This window comes from Lepisosteus platostomus, chromosome 4, assembly GCF_059453375.1.
Source record: "Lepisosteus platostomus isolate fLepPlt1 chromosome 4, fLepPlt1.hap1, whole genome shotgun sequence".
In the NCBI taxonomy this organism is placed as follows: domain Eukaryota; kingdom Metazoa; phylum Chordata; class Actinopteri; order Semionotiformes; family Lepisosteidae; genus Lepisosteus; species Lepisosteus platostomus.
The window spans coordinates 4768558-4785252 of NC_142614.1; the positions used below are offsets into that span (position 1 = coordinate 4768558).

A 16695-nucleotide genomic window follows, 5' to 3' on the forward strand; every position below is an offset into this window, starting at 1 on the left:
GCGGTGGGTTGTAACGCTTTAATTTAACTTGCACGCGTGGTGTTCGTGGAAGTTACGCAGGCCAGTATCTCTCGGGCTTGCGCGATACAGACCCAGCAAGCTGGCGTGCACCCGCCGGGCAGTGCCCGCGAGTACTGTAGGTGCGCAGATCCGGGGAAGCTAAAAAGCCGATATTCCGCTGCACGGTGCAATCCGCCAGAACAAATTAAGAACGGAGTTTGATGGGGACCATTTTAATCGGATTGGCTGGTTATGGTTGTGGGGATTGGCCTATAAAAAGGATTAACACCTGGATTCAGTTAAACTCGCAGGACTCAGAGAACTGAACGTCCAGGTAGAGGAGAGCAGAGCTCCTTTGCTGCGCGCTAAGCACGTGAGAGCGGCTCCGGCGCGGCTCTCCGCACGGGTACAGCAGGAATGACCCCCCGGCTTTGATACAGCAAAACCCTTTGCCGGAAAGGAAATGTCGGTCATTTTGCATGCGTAAAATAACGAGTCAGGAAAGTCGGGTCTTCCGAATCTTCTTTTTCGGGTGTTTACTTATTTCAGACCGTGTAAAATTGAACTGCTCTGTTATCAGGTATACAATTTATTTTATTTTCTTCCGAAATACAAATGTACAGCGTTGCTATTCAGAATTGGAATGTGTGCAAAGACATTAAAAAAAAACAACGTTTTATACATGAACAAGAAAACACTAAACTTCAGTCAAGATCAAAACCAAATGACAAAAAACAGCATTTGATTTTTTCCCCAAAGACCGCGGACTGCAGCTTAATACAATAGTTCAGTCCTCCGCAAGTACAGTGCACAGTGTTATACAAGTTTATGTGCTGAGAATCATTTTTAGGTTTTCATCTGTTAATCTACGTGAAAAAAAAACTGACCAATGACATAAACATACAGTTGAAGACGAGACATTCGTCATAAACTGAAAAGGTGAATAGTAATTTTAAAACCCATTTCCATCTCTTAATGCAGGTTGAGAACTGATTATCACCAATATTTTTATACTAAAAGAGATTTAAATAATACAAAGTGAGCATTAGAAAGCACTTCAAACCCAATTCTTTCCGTTACATACTTTATATATTTAGACGTATTTCACTTTTCCAAGTTTATTCCGCCAAAATGAAAGACCCGTTAGACTTGTTTTATTAGTTACAGCGAGATTTCTTTGCAAGCACGTTCGTTCTAAGACGATTAAAAATCAACAGGCTTTTTATGGACGAGAAGTGAATATAGTGGAGTAGTTCCCGGAAATCTTGGCGGGTTTTTCTTACAGAACAGCATTTTAAAATCACGGTCGCATGTGCTCTTTAACAGTTACAGTAATATTATAATAGCTTTTTTAAAGTAAAAAAGAGCTTAACTTTGCACAGAGTATAAATTAATATACAATAGGATATAAAACACATAAATCTATAGTGATCTAGCTTTTCCTACTGAAATGGCCATACCTTCTTACTTTTTTAGGAATTTCCATTTGTGATTATTTGGGTTTTAAATGTTTTTTTTTAACTAAAGTATGTTGACTATAACAATTAACAGCTCTCTTGGCAGAAAGTGGGGTGCAGTAGCTAAGCATCTCATTATGAGAAAACATTGCTTTAAAAAATGATCAGGCCCCCTCCTAAGAGTTGTAACAAAAACCACTGCCTTTGCACTAATTTTCAACATTTTTGCTTGTTATGTAGATTTAGGTGGATTTAGGAACAAAAAACTATAAACTCTAATTTCCCTGATTAACATCACTAATCACACTCAATCACAAAAACAACTGCTTTACTGCTGTGTGGTGCGACTTCAGTTTCGATAAAACAACCCTTTTCAATATCCTAGTTGACCTCTTCAGTATTAAAGCACTGTTCTTGTTCAGAGTACAAGGTAAGACAGCTGGATCTCCATCCTAAAGTCCACAGTATGACCACATGACTTCACCTGCATCAGGACAGAGACAGGGGAATTTATAATTGTCCCAAAACAAAAGATTTATCCTGAATTACGTTGGCTTAATTACCCAGCAGGGGAATAACAACAAAATCCATAAAGCATATTTTAAAATATTCACTTTGATTACTTTGTTGAAGTTCTCATCTAATACCACAGTGTTCAGATTCTGTTAATGGTTCATAAAACTGCATTTGGAATGACTATCCTGAATGAACCGGTGAAAGTCATCAGCTGTTCAGATGGTCAGATCAATGATGGGCACGAAGTGCAACAGATCTGAATTACAGGTTCATCCCACACAGTCACTGAACACCACAATTAAGCTCATCTGAGGTATAATGTGTAATTTTCACATTTTTTGAAATTGGAGGTTCGTTTTACAACCCCCCGCTGTCTCAAAGGGTCCTGGTGAACGCTCAGTCATAGGGTCAACTCCTCCCACACAGCAGGGACACGTAGGGCTCTGAAGAATCACTAGCCTGCTGGCATTCCCACTCAATCCGTAGTGGTCAAAGACCTGAAAACAGTGGTGACCAATTAAGTCAATAAGTGATCCGATTTAAGTCGAACTAAACAGCTCAGATCAAATGGCAACCAGAAGGCACAGTGGTCCTCCAGGTGCAGGGAGAGCATCAGTGCTATTCGCCCGTGTTTTCAGCTCTAACTCTGCAGGATCCCTTTCTCTGCTGGTGTCCCGAGTCCGCGCGGCTCTCAGTCACCAAGCTGAGAACTTAACAAGCAGCAGTTTGACAAATAATGCCTTCCCGTGAGAATAATTCAGCTCTTCAGCAGCTGGGCATAGGTTAGCTAAAGGATTTGGTTAAAGGGCTATTGATCACTGTTATCACAAACCTTTCACTATCAGCATCCTTACTAGGAGTTATATGCTTTGTTGTGTCACATCTGACAGCCTGGAGAGACAGTACTTGACTTCCCAGGCCTCATCCTGGAGTGATGTTGCAGTATTGAGAATCCACTTGAAATAATCGAACTGAAAGGAAGAAAGCTAGCGAGGGGGGGCGGGGGGTTTATCGCGCTGCGCTCAGCGCCGGGAGGGCAGGACCAGCGTGGACGCGGCCTCCCCAGCCCGCTGCCACCCTGAACCCTGGACGTTCCTGAACATTTAAAAGCTCCTAAAGAGCGTGAGAACGGTTACAAACAAGAGGAGACCCTTTGGCCCAGCTACCTGATCCAAGAATTTCAGTTGCTCCTTGAGAGAAGCCAGGGCAGCAGCTTCAGCAACATGGCTGGGTAGCTAGTTCCACACTCCCACCACCCTTTGGGTAAAGAACCTAACAAGCACACGAGATATCAGTGCTAACGAGGAAATGGCTGGTAAGTGTTATTGCTTAAATCTTTATGACGTAGTGCTAAGTCCTCCCTTAACAGTCACGGGTGCTCACGGGCAGAGAGATGGTCCAGAGAAGCTCATCTGTGAGGTGAAGTCAAGGCAAACTGGCAGCCATAGTTTGGTCAGAGCATGCTGGGTGTCCAGGCCAGGCTGGCCACGTGGTCACAGCCTTGGCAACCGATCCCCTTTACTGTTCACACATTCTCAGGGGCACTGTGCAGCCTGAAGCCTCGTTTTTAAAGTAAGGCTGCGCTTTTCACGTCCACCGGACTTTTGCAGACAGTAAAAAAAAGATCGCTTCATGACGTTGCGGTTATTTGCGTTTACAGTTTTTTTTTTAAAAAGCCCTCGAACATCTGAAAAGGAAAGGGGGAAAAAAAACAACAGAAGGGGGAAATCGGCAGAAGCGCAGCCCGGCTCACTGCAGGGGCGGGCAGCGAGAGGGCTCAACGGCGCCGCCGCCCGGCTCACTGCAGGGGCAGAGAGGGGACGCAGTAGTGGGGCTGTCTGGACATGACGAACCCCCGGAGGCACACGCACTCGTAAGAGCCGTCCGTGTTCACACACTGGCCGTTCACACACAGAGTGCCGGGGTCCCCCTCCTCCTCGCACTCGTTCACGTCTGCAAAACAAGCAGGCCCTCGTCACCCTCTGGTCGCACACGCCGGCGGTCCGCACGCGGGGTGGGGCGGTGGCTCTGTGGCTGGAAGGTTGCCGGTTCGTATCCCGCGGCCGGCAGAGGAATCCTACTCCATTGGGCCCCTGAGCAAGGCCCTTAACCCCCACTGCCCCAGGGGCGCCGTATAAATGGCTGACCCTGCGCTCTGACCCCCAGCTTCTCTCCCTGTCTGCGTGTCTCATGGAGAGCAAGCTGGGGTCTGCGAAAAGACAAATTCCTCATACAAGAAATTGTATATGGCCAATAAAGTGATCTTATCTTATTTTTTGGTTGAGCCCTTTCCACTTCTTAACACAGGCTGAAGAGGATACCTGTTATATTTTTCACATACTCTAAAATAAAGTAAATATTGACTGGTCACCAGATGAATATCTGGTAAATATAACGACAAAATGTTAGGATCTCATATTAAAATCTTGCGGATCAACTCTAAGCACGACAGACGCCACTTGTCATATGATGTCAGAGGAACGAGGTGCCATTAAACGCAAACTTGCAGTTACATTTATTCACAATTTGTCTGCTATTCAGTGTTACCACATGGTAGCGAACAAAATCAGGCCACGGAGGAATCTTATGAAAGGATTTGCCGTTTGTTCTGTTCCACAGGGTTTAGAGTCAGGTTTTCCCAATTAAACTGAAATTCTGTAGTTTAACAGTATTTTTCTTTAGACTGTAAGGTGGGTGTTATGCTATATTACAGCCATACACCAGCACATTCCAGAGGAAAATGTGAGACCATCTGTCCAACAGCTAAAGCTAGCCAAAATCGGATCATGGAAGAGGACAGTGATCCAAAACACGCCAGTACATCTATTTATGCACGGCTGAAAAGGAGAACACTCAGAGTTTTGGAATGGCCAAGTCAAAGTCCAGACCTCATCCCCATAGAGATGCTGTGGTGGGACCTAAAGAGAGCTTTGCCCTCAAACACCACCGAGCTGAAGCAGTTTGGTTAGGAGGAGTGGGCCAGAATTCCTCCCAGGCGACGTGCGAGACGGATAAACTCTTACAGGAAACTTTTATCAGGGACATTGCTAACTCCTGGGACTCGGGGGGAGGACAGGGGTTTGTGTGCATGTTATATGAGTGTATTTGTGTGGCTGTCCCCACCCTGAATTGCCTGGCCTTTGGCCCATCTTAACTCTGTGTTACCCAGGACATTTTCCTGTAGGCTTTTGATGGATAATGAAACTATGCCATTTTGCCTAGTATAATTAATAGATGGAATAAAATTCGGTTATCACTCTTGTGTATGTTTATTGCCCACACTACGGTGTATTTCATTTTAACTTCATTATTTTTGAACTGAGAGTTTTTTGCTGTTTTTTCTGCAGGAGGGCAGCAGGGATTTAGAGGAGAGGAAGGAACGGCTGACATACCTATGCAGGCCATGTTTGTCATGTCCAGCTGGTAGCCATCATAGCAGTCGCAGGTGTAGCCTTCGGACACGCGGATACACCTGCCGTTGTCACAGCCATGCAGGATCCCGCACTCCTCTGCCTGGAAGCCTTCGTGGGGCTCATACCGGCCTGAGAGATGGAACCGAAACGTCCCTGAGCGTCAGCAGGCAATTCTCAGGAAGATAAGAGAAGAGTGCGCCCTCTCCTGGGCAAACACTTAACCACAGTCTCAGAAATCGCTCAGCAGAACAGGTACAGCAGCTGTACAATTTCATAGATGTTGCCGCCCCCATGGAGAAACATGGAAATAATAAAGTGGACCACGGTGGTGAAAATCAGTCCAAGCACAGAATGCCCTTACTGTCATAGAGCTCTCGGCGGGTCCCTCCTGCAGCACCCCGTTCTGGAAATGGGGGCCCCTCCCGGGGCCTGTAGCGAAGCCAAGGCTCTGGGGGTCCGGGTTCGCCCTGGTCAAAGGGGGGAGCGGCAGGGAGAGAGCCCACTCCCTGCCGGGGGAGCAGCTCATACGCAGGCTCTGACAGGGGGTTGGGGATCCCATATCGAGATTCGGGGTCCGGTTCTGGGGGCACATACTGCGGCTCGTACTCCCCTATTTCATAGCGGGGATTCGGGCTGCAAAGACACAGCAGCTACGTCTCAAAAACGTGTTTCTCCTCCAACGTGTGAGTTCATTATTATTTCTTTAAATATTCTTTGCTGTTCTGGAGATTTAAGGGTCTTCCAAACTTTGGGATCATAATTTTGCTAAACTCGTGTATGCATGTAAACCATCTGCAGAACAGCAAAGAACCTCGGCTCTGCGAGTGGTTTGATTCTTTGCCTTTGCCGGTTCTGTGAAATGGCAGGCACGTTAGCGCTCACGCGGGTTATGAATACAGTGACTCTACCCTCGGCGGCCGTAGGGGCCCTCTCGAAGTCCATATGGAGGTCTTCTCCTGGAGCTTGTTCCTCTGTCTGCCAAAGGAGAGTAGTCCTCATACCCGGGAATCAGGAAGTCAGGGCCCCCAGGCCTGGGAGGGGGCTCAGCAAAGATATTCGGCCCATAAGGCGCCCCATAATCCCCACCGAGCATGGGCCTGTACCGCCCCCCGAAAGAAGGGCCATAGGCTGGGGGTCTCAGAGTGTTGCACATCGTCTCATAGGCCTCTGGAGAAAGAAGAATTTGTACAATAATAATTCCATACACTTATATCGCGCTTTTCTGGACACTCCACTCAAAGCGCCACAAAGGTAAAGGGGAATCCCACTGCCACCACCAGTGTGCAGCCCCACCTGCATGATGCAACGGCAGCCAGAGTGCACCAGTCCTCTCCCCACACACCAGCTCTCAGTGGGAGGAGAGCAGAGTGATGAAGCTAATTCAGAGAGGGGGATTATTAGGAGGTCATGATGGGTAAAGGCCAGGGGGAAATTTGGTCTGCACACAGAGGGTAATACCCCTACTCTTTTTGAGAAACCCCCTGGGATTTTTGATGACCACTGAGAGTCAGGATCTTGGTTTTATAGTATGTATCATCCAAAGGACAGCATTTTTTTTCACAGTATAGTGTCAGCACAACCATATTGGGTCATTATGGCCACACAGACCGCAGGGTGAGCACCCCCTACTGGTCACATGAAAACCTTTTCCAGCAGCAGCCTTAGCTTTCCCAGGAGGTCTCCCATCCAGGTGGCCAGGCTCACACCTGCTGAGCTTCAGTGGGCTTCCAGCTGTGAGTTGCAGGGTGATATAGCTTCTGGCCTAAAAGGTACAGCTACAGTATTTCACAACACAGCACAAGTCACTGAACGTTAAAGGTGAAAAATCAGATTAATTTTTGGCGTGAATTTCAAATCCAGCTAAATTGACCAGACCCCTGAGCGAGGCCCTTCACCCCAACTGCTCCAGGGGCGCCGTATAAATGGCCGACCCTGCGCTCTGACCCCCAGCTTCTCTCCCTGTCTGTGTGTCTCATGGAGAGCAAGCTGGGGTCTGCGAAAAGACATAAATAAAGTGATCTTATCTTATCTTCTCCTTATAGATTTTCCCTTTTCACCTTGCCCACCTAGGCCTTCCATTTCTGACAGCCAGAAAAGGTTCGACAGCACTGCTCGTCGTCAGTGACCGCAGGACTCACCCGTGTCCCGGCCGGGACAGAGAGCACACTTCAGGCCCCAGGCCTCCCCATACAGACAGCAGCACTCCGTGAAGGTCACCTGTCTCTCCGGGAGAGGCCGCTGGCAGACCAGGTCTAGGGTCAGCTCCTGCCAGCAGTACGCAAGGTTCTCATCTGGAGAAAGAAAGATGGACACTGCTAGGGTAATCGAGCTTGGGTGCAGGTTATTGTATAATCTGCTCACAGCTATAAAACATTTCAGTGCTTCCTTGTGGATGCAGTACCATTCAGAAGTCGGGAACACTCCATGTACAGAGAGGCTGGGAGAGAGTTCATTCTTCCTCACTGGATACCTTGATTCCCTCATGTCACAGCTCACTGTCTCCTTCACGAGCCTGCTTCTCAATGACCTTTGCCACAAAACCCTTTCAATCTCAACATTACTTCAAAAAGTAAACTGGCTTGTGCTAACCTGGGTAACGACCCCAAACGAGTGCAACAAACGAAGCAATCTCCAAAACCCGTGCTTCACCTTCTGAAAGTAATAAGGTTGACAAATCTCTGCCACTGTGGCGCAAAATCAAGCGACTCAAGGCCGCCTTGAATTGACAGGTAATAAAAAATAAGCTATTCAACTAATCGGCTTCACTTTAAAGGTTTCAAGTTTTGTAAGGGTTTTTGTGCATGCAGAGCGAAACTAGAAGTTGAAAATCCTCGAGGTGACATGCTACAGTCTAGGTGTGAGGGCTGCCCACACTGTCCTAGTGAATGGTGGGCATGTCAGCCTGCCACCACTCTCCTGGGGGCCTGTCCTTTCATCCCCTCTGTGTGTTGTACCGAGGTCTTCGCTGGTGGTGTTGATGCAGCTCATCTGGGTGTCGTCCAGGACCAGCGGGGCCTGGCAGGTGCAGTAGTACGAGCCCTCGGTGTTGATGCACTGCCCGTCTTTGCAGGCCTCCTCGTTGTCACACTCGTTGTTATCTGAGAGGGTGAGACAGAGGGACGTGACGCTGTCATTTGCCTTCACCGCTCCAGCTCCGAACAGCCCAGGACTCCTGCCTACCCATGTCTCAGCGACTGTCTCACCTGTCTCTGCTGCGAACAACCCCATTCTCACATCTTGTGATAGCGACGGCACACTCCCACTCTGCTTTTTTAACCACTTGTGGGATTAAAGGCCCTGACTATCCCAATCCTAGGATGATCAACAGTGATAGTGGGAAATACTACTACCAATTAATCCTTACCCTTATATAGTGCTTTCCTGAACACTCCACTCAAAGTGCTTTACAGATAATGGGGACTCCCCTGCCACAGTGCACCAGTACTCTCCCCACACATCAGCTACAAGTGGGGAGGAGAGCAGAGTGATGAAGCCAGTTCAGAGAGGGGGATTATTAGGAGGCCAAAGGGAAATTTGGCCAAGGACACTGGGGTAAAACCCCTACTTTTTTCAAGAACTGCCCTGGGAATATTTAATTACCACAGAGACAATGGGGAGTCAGAGAGTCAGGACCTTGATTTAATAGCTCATCCAAAGGATGGCATTTTTTTTTACAGTATAGTGTCCCCGTCACTATACTGGGGCATTAGGACGCACACAGACCACAGGGTGAGCGCCCCCTGCTGGCCCCACTAACACCTCTTCCAGCAGCAACCTCAGCTTTCCCAGGAGTCTCCCATCCAGGTACTGGCCAGGCTCACACCTGCTGAGCTTCAGTGGGCTGCCAGCTGTGAGCTGTGAGCTGCACGGTGATAGAGCCACTGGCTAAATTAAGTTACAAGAGACAAGTGGCAAGTGTAAATTAAGTGTAGACACATTGAGGACAGAGAATAGGAGACACAAAGGAAGTTATAGTAGGGGTCCTCGTCAAATTAATTTAATGCAGTTCAGAAACAAAAGTGTGGGAGAGATTGTTAAGACAACCTCCAAGCAAGACAGCCACATTACTGATGTAACACTATATCAGAGCTATTATCTGTTAGTCTGTTAACTTTTAAGTTAATTATTAATCGCCCAATTATTAAAATAAAATATGAATTAATGGCCAATCGTGCTTCTTTCCCAGCAGTCACTGCTTCGCTTCCCCCTCACACTGCTGTAGGTGTCCTTGCAGCAGCTTCTTGGCATGACCCACAAGGCAAAGGGGGTTCTGAGCTCGTCGTCCTGGCCTGGCTACCTCCCGAAAACAGAACTTCTGGGTAGCAACTCCCAGCTCGCTTACCAATGCACTCCAGTAAGGTTGAATCATAGTAGTAGCCGGAGAAGCAGTAGCAGTTGAACCCAGGGATGTTGTTAGAGCACACACCATTTTTGCAGATCTCCGGATGAAAGATCTTGCACTCATCCACATCTGCGGAGGAGAACATGGAGATCTATGAGCATCAGGACAGAAACACATGCTGCCTCCAGAGACCTCAAACCTGGGACGTTTGCAACTGATTTTCATTGTAAACTTTTTGATCGCTGTCGAGAATGAACTGGAATAAACAGACTATAAATACGGTTTTGGAAAATCTGCTGTTTGACTTTTTTTGTCGCGCTAGGAAAGGTGTAGGTGACGAAAAAATCAGTTAACCTTCACAGTGTTTTTAGAAATTTCAAGACGAGATTTACTGCATATCTATAGAACTGCAAATAAGCTCTGTGAAAAATACAAGTTACCTAAAACAATCAATTATGCAACATTTAGATCTACAGAATTTACTTACTGTTTTTTTGTAATTTGTTGTGATCACCTATAAAGTAATCTGGATGAACTGACACCGTATCCCATCATTCTGCAGAGGTATTAAAAGATTAGTGGCGCAATCCAACCTTTGTAATGTATCTGTCCTTACAGAGTCCTTCCTTACCTTGGTAACTGAAGGACCCCAGCCCTGTTGTCACATATCCCTGCCCACGTGGACACAGAGCCCGGTATTCCTCTGGTAAACAAGAAGAGAATTCCGCCTTCCATCAGAGATGAAACATCAAAGCAGCACCAATTGCTCCTGGGTGTTTTTTACACTCAATATGTACATTGGACCACATAGCCTAAGCTTCCATGTTTGCTACAGTTTTGATTTAAGACGTGCAGCTCCAGGCCTTTATGGCCCAGTAAGAGAAGACAATGGATCCAAGTGGTTTAAGGTCAGCTGTGTGAATACGGGGAGTTTCTGCACTCCACATGGGACGCTGATGTCAGACACACTCCTACCCCATGTGTGCTGTGGAACTTTTGGATAAAAGATATGTTTTTATTATTAATCTATTAATAATTTTGGCGAAATACTTCATCCACAAACGTAAATGGTCTAATACTGCTCTCTCTATTGATGCTTTGAATGTAGAATTCCCTTTTTATTTAAATTCTATTAGAAATTGAAAGAATCAAAAGGCAAGACATACAATGGAAATATGTCAAAAGCTTAAATTTCTGCTTTTATAATTGTGAATTCCTCTGGCTGTGAAGTGCGTCTGTTTCTCCTTTTTTGTATTTATTTTTTATTTAAAAAAAAACTAAAAAAAAAAAACTGTGCGCCGTGGAGATGGATAGGCCAGCAGGCTCTGCCCCACGCACGGGTACCTGTGCCAGGCGCCGGGCAGGGTGTAAAACTGCACCCCAGCCCCCAGCCCTCCCCGATGGTGCAGCAGCACTCCTGGTGCGTGGTGTTGCGTGACAGCGTGCTGCACATTCGCGTGTCTCCGGTGTTGTAGTAGCACTCCTGCGCGTCGCTGCGCTGCGGCCTGGAGTCCGGTACTGACGCCCCCCCGGCATTGATGGGTATCACTCGGGGCTCTGAGGGGAACAGAACCAAGACAGGGCTGAAGCAGAGCAACAGCGGAGAAGGCTGCAAAAGACCAGCCAGCCAGCAGATATTAAAACATGGCAGCAGCCTAAAGTATCCGACTCGTAATAAGGGGAAGCCATCCCACTCGGGACATTCTCTGTTTAAGTCCCGGCTGTCCTCATTGTGGAAAAAAAAAAGAACCATAATTCCCCCTTTTCTGGAATTGAAAAAGTAGCCAGAGTCTGCAAAAATCAACCCACTAACTCCCCCAGAAAACAGAAACGCATTTTGGGTTTATAGCCGAATCAGTCTCACTGATAAATGAGCAAAGTGATGCCGCCATAAGAATCTACACGGGCTTTTTATATGGTAAACATGGTAATGATGTGTGACTCTGAAATCTAGAACAGGCAACAAAATACCAGGTTTCTCATTCTTTTACTGAACTTTAGGGGGCAGTGTTGGCCCTTTTAACTGACCCGAAGCCAAAAATATTAAAGGAACTGCGCAGAAAGTTACGCTGTTAACTCTGGAGCATCTAAGATAAAGGATGCAGAAAATGCAGAGCCATACGCCATACACCAGCATAAAAAAATGGGCGGGCACAGGAAAAAAAAAAACCTCTCTCGAACATTATTTTCAATTGTTTAAAAAAAGCAGCCTGTCTCGGTCTGGCAGCTCAAGAAACAGCTGCAAACCTCCGCTGCAAACTTTTCCAGGTACTCGGGCAATGGCCAGATGGCGTCTTGGGTTTTCTATTTTTTTGGGGGGTGGACTGCTTAATGTCACCCCGGATCCCTCTCGTCTTCTGGCGGCCGTGCTTGTAGCGGCGCGGGTACCTGCTGCGGGCCTGCTCACACACTGTCTGGTCTGCGGGTCGTACTCGTCCTGCTCGTTGCGGCAGTTGCACAGGAAAGTGCCCTCCACGTTCTCGCAGCGGGCGGCCCCACAGACGCCCGGCATGCTCTCACACTCGTTCACGTCTGGGAAGAGAAGACGGGGTCATCGGGGCCCGGGCTACACAGGATCCAAGACCGGCCCGGAAACACACAGGTGCACAACGGACTGTCTACAGCTCAGACCTAAGGTTAACTGGGATAACGAAAGGAATGGTTTTTTAGTAAGTGTTAAGGGTGAAGCAGAGCTCCCCATAAAACTATTCGCAGGTAGGACCTTTTATAGGGGACAGACAATTCTTCCACATGTGAAAGCAGGAGCAGTCCGTTTTCACTGCCAAGCAGAGGGTGCAGATCACTGCCATCAGGGGAACAATTCACACTGAAATAGGTGCCGTGTGTCCGCTGTGTACCTCACAGTTAAAGGTCATGTTAAGTGGCACAAAGCAGCCCCCTACTGAAGGAGTACCAGTGGTTCATTTGAGAAAACATATATAACAGAGCCTGCTTACTGTCTGAAATGATGTGAAAACAGTGTCTCTGAAGGTCACAGATGCTTCCACCTGGGAGCCAGAATCAAGGATTGCGTGTCTGTTTAAGAAGTATATAGCACATGTGTAGCAGTGATTGAAATGACCCATTTCAGGTTTCTTCTGTGTGGGCCCATAATCAGAACCAGCTGTGGGGGCAAAAGGGGCCAAGGCCACTGAGCTCACTGGCAGGTGAAGAGTTCCAAGGAAGAGCTTCCTTCCTCAGAGGGATAAATACAGGGAAGGGAGAGTGTGTAGTGTCCAGTCAAACCCAGCGTGTTGGAGGGCAGGTAGAAGACCAGGACCAGAACAGTGGAGTCCTGAGGCAACAGCCTCACGCATCACCACAGCCTGCAGGAAATGGCTGCATCAGACCACTGTTTCCAGGACCCAGTAACCCCACTGCCTCAAGCTGCTGAAGTTCAAATGAGACGTGAAGAAATCTCACATGCCCTCTTGTGCCCCACATTTTCTTTTGGGTAGAGAACATTGTGGGCTAAACCCCTCAGGCTGGCACCCCTGGGACAAGTACCCATGCATCTCCTCCCATCTTCTGCCGTCTCGTAACCCGGGTCACACATGCACTGGTACGAGCCCATCAGGTTCTGACAGAAGGCGTGCTCTCCGCAGATGGTGTTGTTGGCACACTCGTTGATGTCTGCAAGACAGACGCATGACAGAGGAGGCTGGACGCTACCACCCTTCACTTTGGTCTCTTTATTTACATATCACATATATCACATGGGAAAGAAAGCACTGTTCTGTTCACTGGCCACTTTCGAGTGGTGAAGGAAGGAGTGGCAGGTGAAAACTCCAAAATGAGTATTAAATTCAAGGAAAGATACTGCCCTTTCTGAACGAGCTCCTGTGGAACATAAATTGCAAAGGTACCAGCTTGATATTTGTTCCAGAAGGAGCAGAGGCACCGAGGGAAAGGCAGACAGCAATTCCATTATTTCTGCGCTGCGCGTCTCTCTAACCGTGTCCCGCGCAACCTGAGAGTGTGGTGGAGGGTTCCTAGCACACAAGCTCAGACTATCCGCCATGTGTTCCGTTGCCACGGAGATGAAGAAGAACCCGATGGGACGCAGATGCGTTTCTTGGCTGGGTGCTGGAGGGGGAGGGGGAAGGGGGGGGGTCGCGGTACTGTTTTTGACAACAACAAAAAATCCTCCTCCCTCTTGGAGTGGAAAAACCCCGCCACTCTGACACGTGTCCAAGCACAGCTGTGATAGAGGCCTCTCCGCATTCCAGCTCTGCTTGTGAGCCCCCTGTGGCTGTCGGCTCTCTGCGGGACAGCCGATAACGGGCGCGGCGCCCCCCCCTCTTCTCCAGCGCAGTCCACAGGCGTGCAGCAGGCGAAGAAGACTAGAGGAACGGCTCTTTAACCTGAAGGTGCATTCACTGCTGCTCTTTCTTTCTACTCTGCTGACAAAGGCTTTTCACAAGAATGAGCCTCCTTTATATCTCTTCTTTCTCACCCTGATATTCCCTGGGATGTAAAAATCTAAACTGCAGTGCAAAAGTCCTAAGACACTTTAGACACACTCAAGAGTTGCACGATTTGTGTGTTCTGAGCATCAACAATTTCTTCATTGCTCCCAGCAATGTTTCATACTATTATCCAACTTGAGAGGAGTCTTGGCTCCTTGCAGCCTGATTACATCAGATCTGAGAGGCCAAGCAAGGCCGGGCCTCAGTACTGGGAAACTACTGAGCAGCAGGTGGTACAAACCTCTGTCCTGGCCCTAGTGTGGTGATTGGAGTTACTATTCTGTAGCGGGTGCTGTCCTTCGAGATGAGCCATTCAATTCAGATCCTGGGTATTTGGTCATGATTCAATGATTACATGATGTCTTACTTGGTCTGGGCCCCACGTGTTTTGCCCTTGATTTCTCACCTGTCCCCCTGATCTGCTGTGTAGTGGGGCTGCAGATGCTGAAGGATTGCTGCACTTCAGTGATGGATGAAGTGGCTCCTACTATATATTTAAGAAGCACTTTGTGATGCTTCTTCGCCCCACCCCGAGCAGATCAGGTTTTATTGGTCCTTGTAAGCAGGGGTGCGTGCAATTGTCCTGGATCAACAAGGTTCCAGAAGTAGGATCACACAGGTCACATGTGTTACGTTACTGTTAGGGACGGACCCTGTGCGGATCCAGGGAACTCAAAGACTGCCAACAGGATCAAACAGGGAAATCCAAAGTCAAAGACCAAAAGCAGTAAAAAACCAGAAGGTCCTAGAGCACAGGTAACTGAAGGAGAATCCAAAAACTCGTGGTCACAAAACAGGGCTAAAGTTGTTAGGCCAAAAGGGCTGTCTCATGGGAAAACAGGAAGTGGAGTTTGCAGGTGAAAACCTAATACTGAGCAGGGATGAGCCAGAGAGCAGAGCTCAAGTAGGCTGGGGAGGGGAGGTGTGGTGATGAAGAAGTGCTGGGATTGGTTAACAAGGTCTAAGTCTTCTCTGAGTAGCTGAAGTAGGTGCCTGTGGGTTTGGAGCCCCCTGGTGGCGGGATGGTGGTACCGTAACAACACGGCTGCTGTGTTTCCACATGGCTGGGCCCGCGGCTGGGCGCACTCACCCACGCAGTCCCCGCTGGCCGTGACCCTGTACCCCGGCTCGCAGATGGTGATGCAGTGGAAGGAGCCGATGGTGTTCTCACAGCGCTGGTTTCTGCACACCGCGCCCCTCGATTCGGCGCACTCGTCCACGTCTGGGCGCAAAGAGAAAGACGAGCGGTCAGCCCCCGACACTGCCTGCCAGCCGCAGCCGCAACGAGCAGTGAAGCCATCGGGACAAGAGAAACCCCGCGCTCGACGGAAAGACGGTTGTGATCATCCCTGTGTGCTCTTCACCCCGCCTGCACGAACACATCAAGTAACACCAAGACTGTACCAACAGTATCAATGACGGTCATAGAAAGAAGATGAAGGAAAAGACAAAGATGTTCATTGTTTCATTCTCTGGTATGAGAATTTTTAGAATTCCAATACTTTGAGGCAAATGAAGTAACGCAGCTCATATCTACAGACGATGTGACCTTTCCGCAAATCAATAACTCTTGGCCTTCCCCGGTCTCCTGCTGGAGTGTCCTTTACCGAGGCAGGCGGTCCGCTCCGGGTTCGTGGTGAAGCCGGTGAGGCACTGGCACTCAAACGAGCCCTCCGTGTTGGTGCAGCGGCCGTCCTGGCACAGCCCCGGCCTGGCGCACTCGTCCACGTCTGGCCACGGGATAAAACACGGGCGTCACGTCAGAGAAGCCTGCTCCCGTGACGGGAGACGAGAGGGTGCTACGGCTCGTCCTGGAAGAGGCACGGAGCTAAACTCTGAAGCAAAACCAGTTTGCCTCCAGCGCTGAATTACTTTTAAAGGGGAGCTGCAACGCTGTTTTTACATTTTGGCGTTAGGTAAAATCAGCTTTGATGATTTGAGAGCATTTCAAACCACAATAAAAGTCTAATGTACAGTGAAAGTTGTCAAACCTCCAACTTACATCACAGAATAGACTACATTTGCAGCTATGCGTAGCGATTCAGAACGAGGCAACAAATACTTCCAGTGCTGGGTTGTGGCCCTATGATATTGTAAACAAGCAGGCTAGTGAGTACATCTCCTTTAATCCAAAATAATTATTGCTCTCGACTTCGAGACGGTTTTGCCAGCAAATACCACTTACTTGTTAACTCTGCATACAGATCACATTGGAACATTTCTGCAGTGAAATGTCTTCTGCACAACCTGTACTTGTCCGCTCGTACATCGCAGTTCATGAGTCATTACAGGGACTAGTGAGCAGGAAGGGCCGCCTAACGTCATAGTTCTCTCTAACTCTTGCCCGTGGTGAGACCAGGGGTTTTGCGACTTCCTCTAGTTTAACAAAGTTCACGATTTTGTGCTTAATTTGGAATTTGTACATTTTTTCTATACCGTCAATTAATTTATTTTGTTACCGAGATTTAATAACCAGTCTGAGAAATTGGAACTGCAGT

The 16695-nt window shown here is 48.0% G+C and overlaps 1 protein-coding gene across 5 annotated transcripts in view; it reads right to left on the reverse strand.

Moving 5' to 3' along the window:
• Nucleotides 1–573: 573 nt before the first annotated feature.
• Nucleotides 574–16695, reverse strand: part of ltbp4 (latent transforming growth factor beta binding protein 4) — a 95637-nt gene continuing 79515 nt past the window's right edge. For 4 of the 5 annotated variants that reach the window (XM_088627672.1, XM_088627675.1, XM_088627674.1 and 1 more), the window contains 13 exons: nucleotides 15805–15927; nucleotides 15288–15419; nucleotides 13236–13361; nucleotides 12117–12260; nucleotides 11073–11285; nucleotides 10360–10431; nucleotides 9729–9857; nucleotides 8341–8484; nucleotides 7525–7677; nucleotides 6295–6553; nucleotides 5748–6019; nucleotides 5366–5515; nucleotides 574–3926 (listed from right to left, as the gene is read on the reverse strand). In XM_088627672.1, coding sequence (XP_088483798.1) covers nucleotides 3772–3926; nucleotides 5366–5515; nucleotides 5748–6019; nucleotides 6295–6553; nucleotides 7525–7677; nucleotides 8341–8484; nucleotides 9729–9857; nucleotides 10360–10431; nucleotides 11073–11285; nucleotides 12117–12260; nucleotides 13236–13361; nucleotides 15288–15419; nucleotides 15805–15927 — 2072 coding nt within the window. In that variant the 3' untranslated portion in view covers nucleotides 574–3771. The remainder of the gene's footprint in view (nucleotides 3927–5365; nucleotides 5516–5747; nucleotides 6020–6294; nucleotides 6554–7524; nucleotides 7678–8340; nucleotides 8485–9728; nucleotides 9858–10359; nucleotides 10432–11072; nucleotides 11286–12116; nucleotides 12261–13235; nucleotides 13362–15287; nucleotides 15420–15804; nucleotides 15928–16695) is intronic. The other variant, XM_088627673.1, reaches the window with a different exon arrangement.